The sequence below is a fragment of the Lycorma delicatula genome, chromosome 4 (assembly GCF_047948215.1).
Source record: "Lycorma delicatula isolate Av1 chromosome 4, ASM4794821v1, whole genome shotgun sequence".
NCBI classification, from domain to species: Eukaryota; Metazoa; Arthropoda; class Insecta; order Hemiptera; family Fulgoridae; genus Lycorma; species Lycorma delicatula.
In genome coordinates, this window is record NC_134458.1 from 91,419,943 (window position 1) to 91,435,530 (window position 15,588).

General features: G+C 29.3%; 1 protein-coding gene across 3 annotated transcripts in view; it reads left to right on the forward strand.

Moving 5' to 3' along the window:
* Window positions 1-15,588, forward strand: part of atos (atos homolog atossa) — a 379,961-nt gene that overhangs the window by 312,278 nt on the left and 52,095 nt on the right. For all 3 annotated transcript variants that reach the window (XM_075363639.1, XM_075363640.1, XM_075363638.1), the window contains exons 4-6: window positions 1,298-1,681; window positions 12,348-12,573; window positions 13,859-14,051. In XM_075363639.1, the coding sequence (XP_075219754.1) occupies window positions 1,314-1,681; window positions 12,348-12,573; window positions 13,859-14,051 (787 nt within the window). In that variant the 5' untranslated portion in view covers window positions 1,298-1,313. The remainder of the gene's footprint in view (window positions 1-1,297; window positions 1,682-12,347; window positions 12,574-13,858; window positions 14,052-15,588) is intronic.

Here is a 15,588-nt window from a genome sequence, read left to right on the forward strand (position 1 = left end):
CAAGAGTGGCGGGAGTATCACCAATTCTCCCTACGAATCGCAGGGAGTGCCTGGACAGTGTCCCTTGCTGCTGTATGATTCTGTAATCAGGCATGTTTCAAGGGGTTTTTTTAATGTCGGTTAGGGGTTTTAAGTTTTATTTATGGATGGATTTGATGATTTGCGTTCTCATTCGTTTGGACCAGTGTTTTCAATTGATTACTGAGTCTGAGCGTGGGAGATTATACTTTTTGAGCCTGGTGCTCCCAGCATGATTCCCCTTCATACCATATGCTGAAGTCCTTTCGATACTAGCACCTTAAGGGCTAGCAGGAATATGCCAAAACGGGGCCCTAGTTGTTTGGAGGGAGCAATGCACTCCCTTCTCCAGAGGGAGTCGCATGTGCTGCTTGAATATATTAAACAAGTACATTCAGAATGATCAGAAGCATGTGAACCTGAAAGATTTTATTTTTAAAGAAATATAGTCTAAGTTTAGTGCACTTTTTGTTGTTGATTTAAGAAATCATTTTTTTGTGATATCTGATTTAATTTAAAAGGAGAAGCTTAACTTATCTATTCTCTTATAAAGCTCTTTTGTAGTTGTATTGGTTGTATGAATCTTAAACTGTGTCTTAATGGTCAGTATTGATCAGAATTGGTATCAGTAGTCTCCTCAACCCTCCCCCCATATCCAGTTTGAGAGGTCAAGAACAATTAATTACCTGTTAAAATTTTACCATTAGTACAACAAGTAATATATTTAATAATTATTTATATATATATATATATATGTATATATATATATATATATATATATATATATATATATATATATATATATAATTAAGATTATCAGTGGCACTCTTTTGTAACTCAAATACTTGTTTCTATGATTGGTTTACTCAATTCTATTCATTCATACATAGATAATAATGTATTATTGACCATATTTTTATATGCATATGTAATAAGTCATTTATTAGTTTTTCTTTAAAATAAAAAAACTTTCTTTGTATACTTGAGAAATAGAATTTGCAGGTGTTGGTAGTTAGCTTTTAATAAGATTTATCATGCTTTCAGTTTTGCTTTGTCTTTTTTTTCTGATGATGTAATTTATAAATATAAATTTCTAGAAGTTTTTTGTAAAAAAAAGTTAATGAACAGAATTATTTATCTCTTATTATTCACAAACTCTTAGATTGTGGTATCTAAATTAGTACATGTTATAAAAATAAATATATGTCAAATGTTTTTATTTTTACAATTTTAATTATTATTAAAACACTAATTTTGATCTAATTTAATTTTTTTACAGTCCAGGAGGTTGCAAAATGCATGCAATGAACGTAGAGAGTGGGGTAGAAGCGTTTGTTGAGCTGGGAATACTGATTGTTGAAGGAAGAGTACCATATCCTGGTACTCCGAGAGGATACAAGGAGGGACCGCACTGTCCTGGACCTACACAACGCACATGTCATTTCTGCGATACTCAAAATTCATTTTTATGCAAACGTGTTGAAAAATTACGAAAGCATATGGGTTTGCTCTGCACAAATGCAGTACCAATGTGTCTTGAGGTACTACTTTGTGCAGGATGTCAGTGTGGAAAAGATCGAGCTGAATGTACGGATGTGGCTGTAATTCCATCACCGACTGATCTTCTTCTAGAACAGTGGACAGTTTCTCTGGTTAAAAACAGGTCAGTTGAAAAATAGCTTATTTTCTTAATGTCATTAATTTTAATTGGTAATCAAATAGTAATTATATTTTATTCAGTTTTCACTGGGATTTTACACATCAGTTGTTTATAGATATCAAAACATTGGCTTTAACTGAAACTTTCGGGTTTTTTCCCAAAAGATTTTTTCCCAGGCATATAAAATTAAAGCTATTTTGTTATTGATGTACAACAATGTAAGTTTTTTGTTTGTATAAAAATGGATGACATTAAAATAAAAGAGATTTAAAATGATACAAAAAAAATCCTAAAAACTAAATTACAAATGAATAAAAAATCAGTAGATTAAAAAACAAATAGGAGTGCCACAGAAGCCTTATATGCTTTATAAAATTGTCCCTGTCTTTGATGTTCTGAACTTTATGATTCCATCATATTAATAATGGGTTTTATAAGTTCATTTCTAAAATTATATTATGTACTTTCTGAAAGTAAATTAATTTTAAGTAATTTTCTATCATAGTAATTTTTATTTAATTTTTGTTTGTCAGTTCCATTACCATAAGGCATAGGTAACCCAATATGAATCACTCCCAGAAAATGGCACAGCAGTTCTCAAAAGCAATCATAATAGAATTCCATGTTTAAAAGAGAAAGCGAGAACTGCAATTGTTACTCACTACCTGAACCAGTAAAAGGCATTTGATATTCAGCCCTAAAATCACCTCTTGTAAATTTAGTATTTGTGTTTGAAAATCGATTAATCTTTCTTTCAAGTCTTATCATAATTTTTATACTAAATATGTATGATGCTGGAGTTCAAATTTTAGTCAAGTCATGGATTAATTTTATTTGTAACCGATTTTTAATGCATTTTCAGCTATACCTATATCTTGCTCATCTACTCTTTTACTATTCTTTTTATTACAGAAAATTTTAAAACTCTCTCTCTCTCTCTCATTTATATTATAAATGAACAATCTGTACATTTTGTTGGATTGATTATTTTACATCCATGAAATAGCTATATCTGCAAGTTTGATTTTTCACATTTTTTAATTTCATCTAGCATTGTTCTGTAGATGATGAGATTTTTGAGAGCAATAGAATTATATTTCACTTCAGCATACCTACATACAAGCAGCTCAATATTATTATTAAATCGTCTGGTTAAACTTTTGCAGATTAATTTTTGTTTTGTTCAACTGCACTTGATATAACTTACTGTCTTAGTAAAATAAGGTACTTTAAAGTTATTGTAATTATGTAACATATTAATAAAACACAGCATAATTTAAAGCCAGATTATTTTATTTAATGAAAACTTAGTTTGTAATTAACATCAATTTTAACCATATTATGACAGCTTCATTGAATGTATTTTTCTCATTACCTAATGATGATTCAATTTTTTCATCGTTATTATTATTATTTAATAATAATAATAATGTTATCATTCCAGTTATATTTTTATTAATATAATTATTTTTTATAATTATGTCATTGATACATTCTAATCAAGTACAGTATATTCATCTATATAAATACATATATAGACACCCACTTCATTTGAAGAGATGTGTATAAATATAAACACAACCACCCACGTACGTTTACTAACTGCTAGTACTTGTATTATGCAGTAGACTCAAGATGTACACATTACCATTCCATCAATTATTTAAATGTTAAAATATACTGTAACTCATAATGGGTGCTTTATATCCGAGATAAATAGATATTTTTATTGATTTTTTTTAAATTTTTATAACACTTGGAGCCTTATTTACTTGCAATTTCTACCAGTTCATATATATTCTGTTGAATTGATACTATACTTTTTTTGTCAGTGCAAATTTTAAATAATTATCCATTTTTAATAATCAAAAAATTAAGTTACAATATAGTGATAAAAAATTGTTATAACATTGGGTCCTGTACAAGATGATAAACTCCATTTCCAGTTAAAAAGTAATGGGGATAGGGAACATTCTTGTCTGACTACTTTTTTTATTACTGCTTCTTTCTTATGCTCCTCGATTATTACTGTTGCAGTTTGGTTCCTGTAAATGTTAGCAATTGTTATTCTATCTCTATACTCCTATACTTGAACCCTAATTTGTTTAAAATGCTGAATATTTTATTTCAGTCTACGTTATCGAATGCCTTTTCTAAGTCTATAAATGCCATGTATGTTGGTTTTTTTCTTTAATCTTCCTTCTACTATTAATCTGAGTGCTAAAATTGCTTCCCTCGTCGCTATACTTTTTCTGAAACCAAATTGGTCTTCTCTTAACACTTCTTCAACTCTCCTCTCAATTCTTCTGTACAGAATTCTAGTTAAAATTTTTGATGCATGAGTAGTTAAGCTAATCGTTCTGTATTCTTCACATTTATCTGCTCCTGCTTTCTTTTGAATCGTGACAATAACATTCTCTTTTTAAGTCTGATGGAACTTCCCCCTTTTCATAAATATTACATACCAATTTGTATAATCTAACTATCACTTCCTCACCTGCACTGCGCAGTAATTCTGCAGGTATCCCATCTATCCCAGGAACCTTTTTCCCATTCAAATCCTTTAATGTTTTATTAAATTCAGATCTCACTGTTGTATCTCCCTTTTCATCCTCTTCGACTTCTTCTTCCTCTATAACCAGTTTCTAATTCATTTCCTCCGTATTCATGTTTCTTTCATTTCCTCTGTTACTCTTCAATATATTCCACCCACCTATCAACCTTTTCTTTTGCATTCTTTTGCAAAGATGGTGTACCATCTTTATTAAACTCATTAGATTTTAACTTATGTACCACAAAATTCTCCTTAACTTCTGTTTGCTCTTTGCTCCATTTATTTTACCCATGATCATTTCTTTTTCCACTTTCTACACTTTTCTTTAATCCACTCTTCTTTTGCTAATTTGTACTTCCTGTTTATAGTATTTCTTAATTTTCAATAGGTCTTTTTTACTTTTTTCATCACTAGCATTTTTATAATTTCTATGCTCATCCATCAGCTGCAATATATCCTCTGGTATCCAAGGTTTTCTACCAGTTCTCTTTGCTCCATCTAAGTTTGCTTCTGCTGATTTAAGAATTTCCCTTTTAACATTCTCCCATTCTTCTTCTATATTTTCTACCTTATCTTTTTTACTCAGACCTCTTCTGATGTCCCCAAAAATTCTTCTTTACCTCCTGTTCCTCAAACTTCTCTAAATTCCACCGATTCATCTGGCATCTTTTCTTAAGGTTTTTATATCCCAATCTATATTTCAGTATTACTAGATTATGGTTGCTATCAATGTTTGCTCATGAATATGCTTTGCAGTCGACGAGTTGATTTCTAAATCTTTGCTTAATCATGACATAATCTATCTGATACCTTGCAGTATCGCCTGGCTTTTTCCATGTGTATATTCTTCTATTTTGATTTTTAAACTGGGTGGTGGCAATTACTAAATTATACTTTGTGCAAAACTCAATAGGTCAGTCCCCTCATTCATTTCTATTGCCCAGCCCATGTTCACCCACAATATTTCCTTCCTTGCTTTTTCCAGTGCTTGCATTCCAATCTCCAACTATTATTAAATTTTTATCCCCTTTTATATGTTTAATTGCTTCATCAATTTCTTCGTAGACACACTAACCCCATCATCATCATGGGCACTTGTAGGCAGACGTTAACAACTGTTGTCGGCTTAGGTTTTGATTTTATCCTAATTACAATGATTCCATCATTATGCTTTTTCAAGTACTCTACTCTCTTCCCTATCTTCTTGTTCATTACAAATTCTATTCCTACCTGCCCTTTATTTGAGACTGAGTTAATTATTCTAAAATCATCTGACCAAAAGTTGTTTTCCTCTTCCCACTGAACCTCGCTAATTCCTACCACATCTACATTTAACCTACCCATTTCCCTCTTTAAATTTTCTAACCTACCAACTTCTTTTAGACTTCTAACGTTCCGCACTCCAACTTGTAGATTGTTATATTTTTATTTTCTGGTGACACCTTCCTTAGCAGTCCCCACCCGGAGATCCGAACGGGGGACTAGTTTACCTCTGGAATATTTTACCAAGGAAGGCACCTCCATCTTTGTTGCATGAAAATGCAGAGCTACATTTTCTTGGAAAAAAAACCGCTGTAATTTTCCATTGCTTTCAGCTGTGGAGTACTCAGAAGATTGAGTAATGTTGATATGGCCATTTAAGTCTTCCTGACCTATGCCTTTAACAGCTACTGAAAGAGCTGCTGCCCTCTTTCACAAGTCATTCCTTAGTTTAGTCTGGCTCTCAACAGATACCACTCCACTCCGATATGGTTGCACCTTCAGTCCAGCAACTATGTTAAGATTTTTCTTTCAGAAGATCTTTTCAGAGTTAATTATGCAATTCCTTCATCGGTACAGTTACCAGTGATAGTGGACTTAGACTGTTGGTAACTTCAGTGATATTTAAGTAGCTCAGAGAAGATTTTATGGAAGAAGAATTTCCTCTTAACTTTGAACTGAGTTGTTAATAATTAATTACATTTTTAAGTGTTATATTTTATCATGCTAATCGATATCATCTGGGAAGATTTAAGAGTAGCATCTGGCAAAAAGAATATGGAATGAACATAAAATATGAATTATTGAAACTAAATTTAATAAACGTTGCTTATCAGCAAAGTTATATAATGCTGGGTACATTTCTCAATTAGCTAGGTTACTGTACACGTTTAGCACTTTTTAGCTGATGACCATAGGAGTCAATACTTAAGAAAAAATAATGCCTTATTTTTGTTAATTTTTACACCAGGTGTAAGTTTTGTCAGTGGGAAAATCTGTACATATTTGTTAAAATATATTACAATAAAATATAAATTTTAATTTATTTTATGCGGGTTTGTAACAGAAGTTATATTTCTGTTTTCTGAATTAACCTTGACCTAATAGCATTTGGTATCATTTTCAATCTTCTCATATTAAAGGATCAAAATCAAATCAATATGAAGAATTTATCTCTTTGCTAAACAATTATTTACTTCTATTTCCAATTTAATAACTATATTTCTGGCAATAAATTAATAGGATTCAGTTTATTGGTCAACTGAAGGGTGGTCTTGAATATTGACAAGATCAAATGCAAATCTATGACTGGAATGATTGTGAGATTGTATAGTATAGACCAATAAAAAAAAATTCATATTGATAAAACATAAAGCTATTTACATTTATTACATTATTACAAATGGTACTGATACTATTTGTAATAGTATCAGTATTACAAATAGTGTAATACTTTTACTTAGATAAAATAAATTGTAGTAGTAAATTTAGTTAGATAAATTTAACTAATTTAGTATTTCCGTGTCAAATAAATTGGGAAGAGAATTGGAACAAATCAAATGTTAGTAGGTAATATTGAAGAGTATTTGACTAATATGTGCAACATTGAGCCAAAAATGGGTTTTTTAAACTGATTTCATATGATAACTGTTAAAATAGTTCTCTCAAATGTAGCTGCAAGATTTTAGCCGTAAGATTTTTAAGGGTAGTCGTTTCAGTATCTTCTACAGTGGTATTTTCCTAAGAAAAAATATGATTAAACTGGTTACTTTTCTAAAATTTAAACCATTGTCATCATTTAAATCAATACTTCTTGTTGTTGTACTTAGTTGTTCTGGATTAACAAGCACATATTCCTCTGCAATTTAAGCATTCACAGAATGTACTATATTAACAAGCCTTGGTTTAAGCCAGTGTTTCTCAACCTGGAGGTCGTGGTGATATGAAAGGGGGGTGGGTCACAAAATTAGCCCACAACTTTAGACATTAACAATAATGAAATCATTTTATGAGAAAAAAATAATTTATTACAAACATTTTATTTAAATTTATCAGTACAGATGTAAAGAAAATAAATTAATGAGATGGTTTGCGTTTGTTTTTCATTTAAAAGTTTCTCCATACATGGATCTATATTAGAAACACACAAAAGCAAATTGTTTTGAAGTGATAAAAGATGATTCCTATATTTAGTTTTTAGTGCATAGACAAAAAAAAAACCTTTTCATAGGAGTAAGAAGGTGAAAGGGATTAATATTTTCAACGCTTCTGTGACAAATTTTCCATGTTCACTTCAAAGAGCGAGCCAGAACATATCTAAATCATCAGATGTGAGTTGTAGTTGTAACGTTTAATCGGTAGATGTTTTGATGAGCTGGTTGTGAATTTCAACTGGTAAATTAGCAGCTACAACAACATTTTCACTAAATGGATTCAATACTCATCTCTTTGAAAAATTATTTTTATCTTCTGGGAAATACTTTGCCTACTGAATTTTTAGCTTGTAAATGCATCTTCCTGCTATCCAAACTATGGTGAATAATAATGTCTTATTCATCCAAATTTTTCTCAGTATAACTGGAAGTGAGTGGAAACATCAAAATCTTTGCTTTGAAAGTGGTAATCCACATGTTAAACTTCTTAATGAAAGCATCAACTTTGTCTATCATTAATAAAATGTTTATATCACGTCCTTGGAAATTCATATTCAGCTCATTTAAATGTGAAAATACATCAGCTAAGTAAGCTAACAGCAACATATACTGATTATTCTGTAAAAACATTGTGATTGGCTGTTGTTTATCCTGGAAAAATATTATTAATTCATCTCGCAATTCCAATAATTGGGTTAGCACTTTCCCCTGCAATAACCATCTGACTTCTGTACTATGGAAAGGAAGAGATTTTTTCCTATTCTGTAACGGTCAACTTTTAATAAAATTAACTATTTTTACAGCTTTACAAATAATTTATTTGAAATTATCTGGCATATTTTTTGTTTCATGACCAGGTTTCAATTTGCAAAACAACATATTTTCTTTGATCGATCTGCCCTGTTATATTCATATCTCACAAAACATAAAAACTGAGAAATGTTTGCCACATCTGATGATTCATCAAGCTGAATATTAAAAAATTCACATGAACTCACTAACTGAATAATCTGAGCACAAACCTTGTCAGACATGTCAGCGATTGTTCTTGATACTGCATCATTATAAACCGGAATTTTTTTCAGTATTTTTGCTTCTTCCATGCCTGTTCATATCAGTTGACCATATCAGTTGCAGCAGGCAATATAAGGTTTTCTGCAACTGTATGTGGTTTGGACTTATTAGATACTCTTAATGTTATGAGATAAGTTGCTTCAAGTGTACTTTTATCAATATGGCTTGATTTACAAATTGAAGCTCGTTGATTTCTCAAAGTGTAAGTTTCTTTCAAAAATTACACTTCTCATGAAAATTGGGGCTGATGGTTGCAAAATATTAATTATATATATTTTTTTTACTGTTTGGAGGTTATGGAGCTAAAAAGGTTGAGAAAGAAGGTTGTTTAGTGAAGGTTGAGATGTAGTGGTTTTGGTTTTGTGAAAAGGGAGTAATCTAGGTGGAGGTGGTGCATCAGATGTGATCACTGGAGTAGGAGGATTGAGTTTTTGAACCTTTTGATTCTGGTTATGGAGTTAACGGAATATTTCATTTGACCTGTATTCAGTTTGTATCAGATTGTGAAAGGATATTAATGAAATCCAGTAATACAACGAACATTCAAAATTCATATAACTGAAGTAAAAATCATCTAATAATCAGGAGCAAATTAGTGCTACAACAGTAATTATTTTATTGATTAAAATTTGTGTAATCCAAAACCTAAGTACGGGTTTGGACACTACAGTAAATCATTTTCATAATATTGAATACAGTCCAATGGGATAGCATGTAAAGTCCCTGCATTTGGAGCTGAAATTGTTTATGCTGACCATTACTTGGACATAATTTCATTCAGTTATTAGATCATGTGCTTAATTTTCGTAGTCCCATCCATTAATGAATAATACTTAATTTATAACCAAGAATTCTACTTAATTTCAATATCCTCTTAAATATTTGAAGTTATTGAATTTATAGACAAACTCCATTTGTACAAATTACCATACTAACAAAAGTTAACTATTGCCTAATTGAAAATTGAGCTTGACAGTGTATGAGTAACATTCCATTCATAACACAGCTGTTTGAAAATAAATTTCAGGTCAGGTAATAATAATCTGCATTCTCATTTCAGTAACTCATTTAATTGACAAAGTTATCTTTGAACAAATGATAATCATATTTTTATTAAACAGTGTACATTTAATAAAAATATTTATCCACAGAAGTATTTAAACTGAATCAAATAAAATATTTCAGCTGGTATTAGCAAAATCAGTGCTATATTTAAAAATTTATAGTAACTATCAGTAAAATCCCAAAAGAAATTTAATTAATGAGCAAGTCCATTAACTTATGTAGCACTTTAGAAAGACGTTACAATTTGCACCCCTTTAATAAATTAATTAATTTTCTTGAAAACATTTATATTTAGTATTAATCTTAGAACCAAATCAAATAACATTGACATAAACTGGTCGTATTATTATTACATTAGAGGATAACAAACACATAATTATAAAAGCGGAACAGTCTAACCATGATTAAAACAAACATTAAGTGATTTTCCTAAACAGTAAGACTGACAATGGATATATCAAATTGAAAAAATTAAAATGGTAGTTTGCTGATATCTTTATGTAGTATCTTGTGTTGTATTATAAGCACTTGTGAGGATCATTTTTGTTTTTATTAAAAAAGATTTATATTCAGTGTAATTCTTTGAATTAAAATGAATAATGTGATGTTCTTTTTATTAAAACTGGCCATCAGTTCAACTTGTTTGACTTTTAAACAAATAATAGAATGATAAACAACTCATTAGGCTGGGAAACAGTCAGGAAAAAAATATTACTCTATTCAGTATATTCCATGTTTAGAAATGTGTTGTTAAAACAGAAGAATTGATGTATTGGTGACAACTTTAAATATTTTCAGTAAAAAAATTCTTAAAGAAATTTGTTATGAACTTTAATTTAGACTGGAATTAATTGAAGCAATTCCATTAGCAGTGAACCGAGCATTTGATACTAATAGTTAGAACATGATTTATGATAATATATTTCAATACTCCTTATTTATATGTGACTAATGTACCAATCATTAGTTCGTAGTAAATGCTTATGAGAAAAAAAGCAACTGATTATCATAAAACCAGTTATACCACAAGATCATTGGCTTAGAACATCCCTAAATTTGTAAAGCAGCTGATAATAAAATTAGTTAGGTCAATTCAGCCTTTTTACTGATTGTTACTAATTTAAATAATTTAAGATAAAAGATATACTATTAAAAAAGTATATTTTGGGTCAGGGAGGTTATGCCTGCTTATTGTCTGTGGGAGTTTTCAGAACTATATTAACGTATCTAAACTATAAGTAAAATTCACTGTTCTTATTAATAAATAATAAATATTTTTAAATAAATAACTGAATGACTAATTTTTATCTTTTCCCCTTTTACTTACTTATTCATTCACTTTATGCATACATATAACCATAACATTTCTGGATAATTAAATTAAAGTTGATTGGCATTATTTCACCCAATAAAAAGGAAGAAGTCTTCTTTATAGTAAGGAGAGAGTGTTTTCTACTTCACTTTGTAGATGATTGTGTGCCTCCTCCCCGTGCAATATGAAAAGCCTTCTAAAATACTGTAGTGGCTTCCAACAAAAGGTACCATCCAATGAAGTGGAATTTCCATTACATCACCTCAGATCACAACTCTGCTTACCAATGCAGTGAATTTTCTCAGTCCCCATTAATGGGACATTAACATCATGTATGGAAATGACTTTCCTCTTCGTTAAACTTTCTGACCATCATGTTTTTACATAGTGCCATGATATTTAAATGGTTCACATAGCAGTATTTTTTATCACTTAGGTCTTGTTGCCTAGTTAATTTCTTCATTGTAAAGAGGACAACATTTATGGATTTAAAAATGATTTTGTCTTTCTAACTGTATAATGAAATTAAATGATTTCTAAACTATTAACAGTTTTTTTTTTTATACTTATTCCTGTTACATGGAACTAATTTTAATTTTTATGTTGGTTACAAACATTTAATTTTCTAAATACAGAAAAAGTTATATTTATTTAATGACAAAATATTTTTTTGTACAATATATTTATTTATTATAAATTGAATTACCAAGCTATGTATTTTTTCTTATCATATAAATCATAGTGTTAAGTTGTGATAGTCAATATGTTTGTTTCTGTGATGATATTCTGGTAGTTGAAAGCAAACTATTTTCTTCTAAATATTAAAATTTTGATTTTTGTTTTTTTCTTGTTTGTAAATAATGATCTGCAACCAAAAAAAAAAATGCAACCCAAAGATTGGGCATTCTCAAATCTCTGGAGAATTGACAAAGTTACTTGTAGGAAAACCAGTAAATTTTTTTTTAAAAGGAAACAATGTCTATCATTAAAAACACAAGCATTAAGAATTAGGTGCAGAGAGGAACATTTGAAGCAATGATTTAGCAATTGAAATTTAATATAACACAAAACTTATTTTTCAAATCTCTTGCTGTTCATAAACAATAACCTGGTTTCTAAAGATTATTAATAATAAATATTTTTAGTATCTGGAGATTAATATGACAGGTTTTTTTATTTTGTTTTTCAATAAATAATTATAATATTTTATTAGCAATTTTCAAATATTGTTTATAACTTTTATTTTTGTAGTGGTAATCCTGCTCCAATGAATATCCGTGGGCTTCTTCAAGCAGTACGTTCTCAGTTACATTTTTCTCAACTATCAGCATGGTGGAGTAATTCTCGAGGTGCCACCCCTGAAAATGTTTGTTATCGTTTGACATTACCTGGCCAAGCTTTTGCATCTCAGTTCTCTCGACAGCCTCTTGAACATAGTTTTCCTTTAGCAAGTGTTACCGGCACCACAGATATTAAGGTACTTATATTTATCTACTTTTAGACATACCTTATATTATAAATGTAATAATTATAAATTTATGATTATGGGAAAAAGAGTTAATTATGTAATTTATTTAAAGGTTTTATCCCTTGTGTAGTGATCTTGATTTCTCTTGATTTTATATGTTATTACCTATGATTCACTCTTCTCTAGATCAGTTGAATGGAAATTAGATCAACTGCCATGCTGATTCTATCGTCAAGAAATATGGGAGACCATAGCTGGTGAAGCAACAACTTTGCTCAGTGAGGCAGCAGCTCTAGCTATGACCTTATAGAGGATTTCCTTATAAAGGGATTCATCTGATCCTGAGTCTAATCCTGAAAAATTTCTGAAACATTTTTCATCATTTAGTTGGCTATCTTATCAGTGTAAATAGAAATAAAGTTCTTCTATGGTGTTGATATCCTTAGGCATTACTTTGTTTTCTAGAGTGCGGGGTGATATCAACTGATTATTTATTACTAACTGTATTGAGTTTTGTTGTCTTAAATTGCAAATGATTGTATCATTTGTGGTTTTTAGTTGGACTGGTTTTTATTTAGAATATGAACAAAATAATCACAGTAAATAATTTAAGAAAAAAAAAAATAAAATAAAAATTGTTCATGGTATTCATTAAAAAAAACTGACATGAATTATTTTAAGTGTTATGAATAGATTGATAAGTAATTTTTATTTAGTATTTAAAAAAAAACGTTGTCCAAGATTTTACTAAACCTCTATGGCATAGAAGTAAAAATTTAATCCTCCAATAGAGTTGGTAAGATCACTAATTTATCAACTTTTGTTTTATTGCTTTTATTTATCAAAGTAAAATTGATAAAGCATTGTTTAATTATTTAAATGACTAAAATTTTGTTTTCAGCATGATTTAAACCTTACATATAATCTGTAAGTGTAATTCCTTACAAGAATGTGCCCTCCTCCCGTGACATAATCTAAAACATGTAATAAAAACACCTTTTTTTTCTCTTTATAATACGTTGCTGAGAAAATAAAGTGATACTACCACATAACTTTGGCTCTAGCATACTCCTGTAGTAGTGATAGGTTTACTTGTCATAGCGGTCGATGACAATTTTACTATTTCTAACACTAATAACAATATATGAAAATTATTTTAAATTATCATCTTTTTTAAAACATGTTTTTTCTTGAAAACATAGAAAATATGAGAATTAAGAGTGAGATATGATTGTTTTATTTAATTAATTTTGTAATTTTCAAATGATACTTAGAATAATAATTTTCTTCACAGGTATCTGTCCGTACATTGCCTCGTAGTGACTCGATACTGGTTGTTAACTGTACACTTCATTCAGCACAGGCTGAATTAAATGTTCGGAAGCGGTCAATTACATCATCAGAACAACCACTACTTGGGGAGAGCTTACTCGATCCACCTGGACCACGTCCTCCAGATAGAATTGCACCTTCCACTAATCGCCAAGGTGCTTTGCTTTTGTCTACATGATTTTAAGGAAAATTAAAAATTAAGACAAGATATTGTACATTAATTTTTTATAGTTGAGCAAAGCACAGGAATGATTTCTTGCTAATTTTTAAAACCAAAGGAAAGGTTTTTGAAAAAAATAAAAATTCTGACAATTTTTTATTTTTTTAAAATTTCTTTTCATATTTCTTTTATGAAAATTCATGAATCATCTGCTGAAATTTTTTTCCTTTTTTAAGAAAATTCAATCACATTTATTGCAATTCATTTATTTGTATAAAGGAACTAATATTCTCGGGTTAAAGGATACACTGATTTGTGTAAAGATATAATAATATTAACCATAATCATTAATATTCAGTTTTTTTTTGTAATCTAATAATTAATTATTAAAATCATAAACATAAATGATCTTTTTTTCTCTAAATTTTGAATGTTAATACTGAAAATGTTTAAATAACATTTTTTATTTATATTTATATTTATATAAATTGTTTTGTTTTTATATAATTGATTAAGAAGCGATTAATTTTCCTAAATCCGGTGGATATGCTTTGTACGTTATGAAAAAGTAATTGGAGTGGATTGTTAGATATCTTTTCGACTGGTATCTGAACGAATTCGACGTTGAAGAATTTTATGACAGCGTTGGAATCTTTTCTGCGTTGCAGGATGATTCAGTGATTTTATTAAGTGACTCGTCAATTCGTGCTATCTTCTGAATAGAAAGTAAGCTATATTTTTTAGTTTAAATTAATGGTAATTATATAATTGCCTATTTCTTATTTATTGTTTCATAATATGTAATTCAATTGAAATTTATCTCTTACATTTTTTTAAATTTTATTATAAACTTGTTTTATGTGATTTTTATTTTAAAAAACTTATTCAGATTGCACATGAGTAGTAACTAATTGATTTTTATCGTTAAAGATTATTTTTAAATTTAAATTTAAAAATCTAAATGATGTTTTCAGCATGATTTAAACCTTACATATAATCTGTAAGTGTAATTCCTTACTAGAAAGTGCCCTTCCATGACATAATCTGAAACACGTAATAAAAAATCCTTTTATTTCTTTATAATATGTTGCTGAGAAAAGAAAGGAAGTGATACTACCTCAAAACTTTGGCTCTGACATACTCTTGCAGTGTTGATAAGCTTATCTGTAATATTGGTTGATGACAATTTTTGAATAAGATTTTTATAACTACATAAAAGCTGTTTTTGCCAAAGTCCTGACTGTATTAAAATTATGTACGTATAAAATTCTAAATGCATTGTATTATAATGATCTTTTTATCAACTAACTCTTGTCACAGAAAATAGAAGAGATCATAATTTTTCTATAAGTAGTTTTCATTTTTTGATATAGCTTAGAATTCTAACTTTCATTATCTGTCAATCTGTAATTATAGAATTGAGTATTTTAAGAAGACTGTGGTAATATTAATATGAAAGCCAAAACATTTATTCTTACTGAAACATTGGTCTTGATTTCTTTTTATTGTTACTATAACTTCCCGAGTTTGTA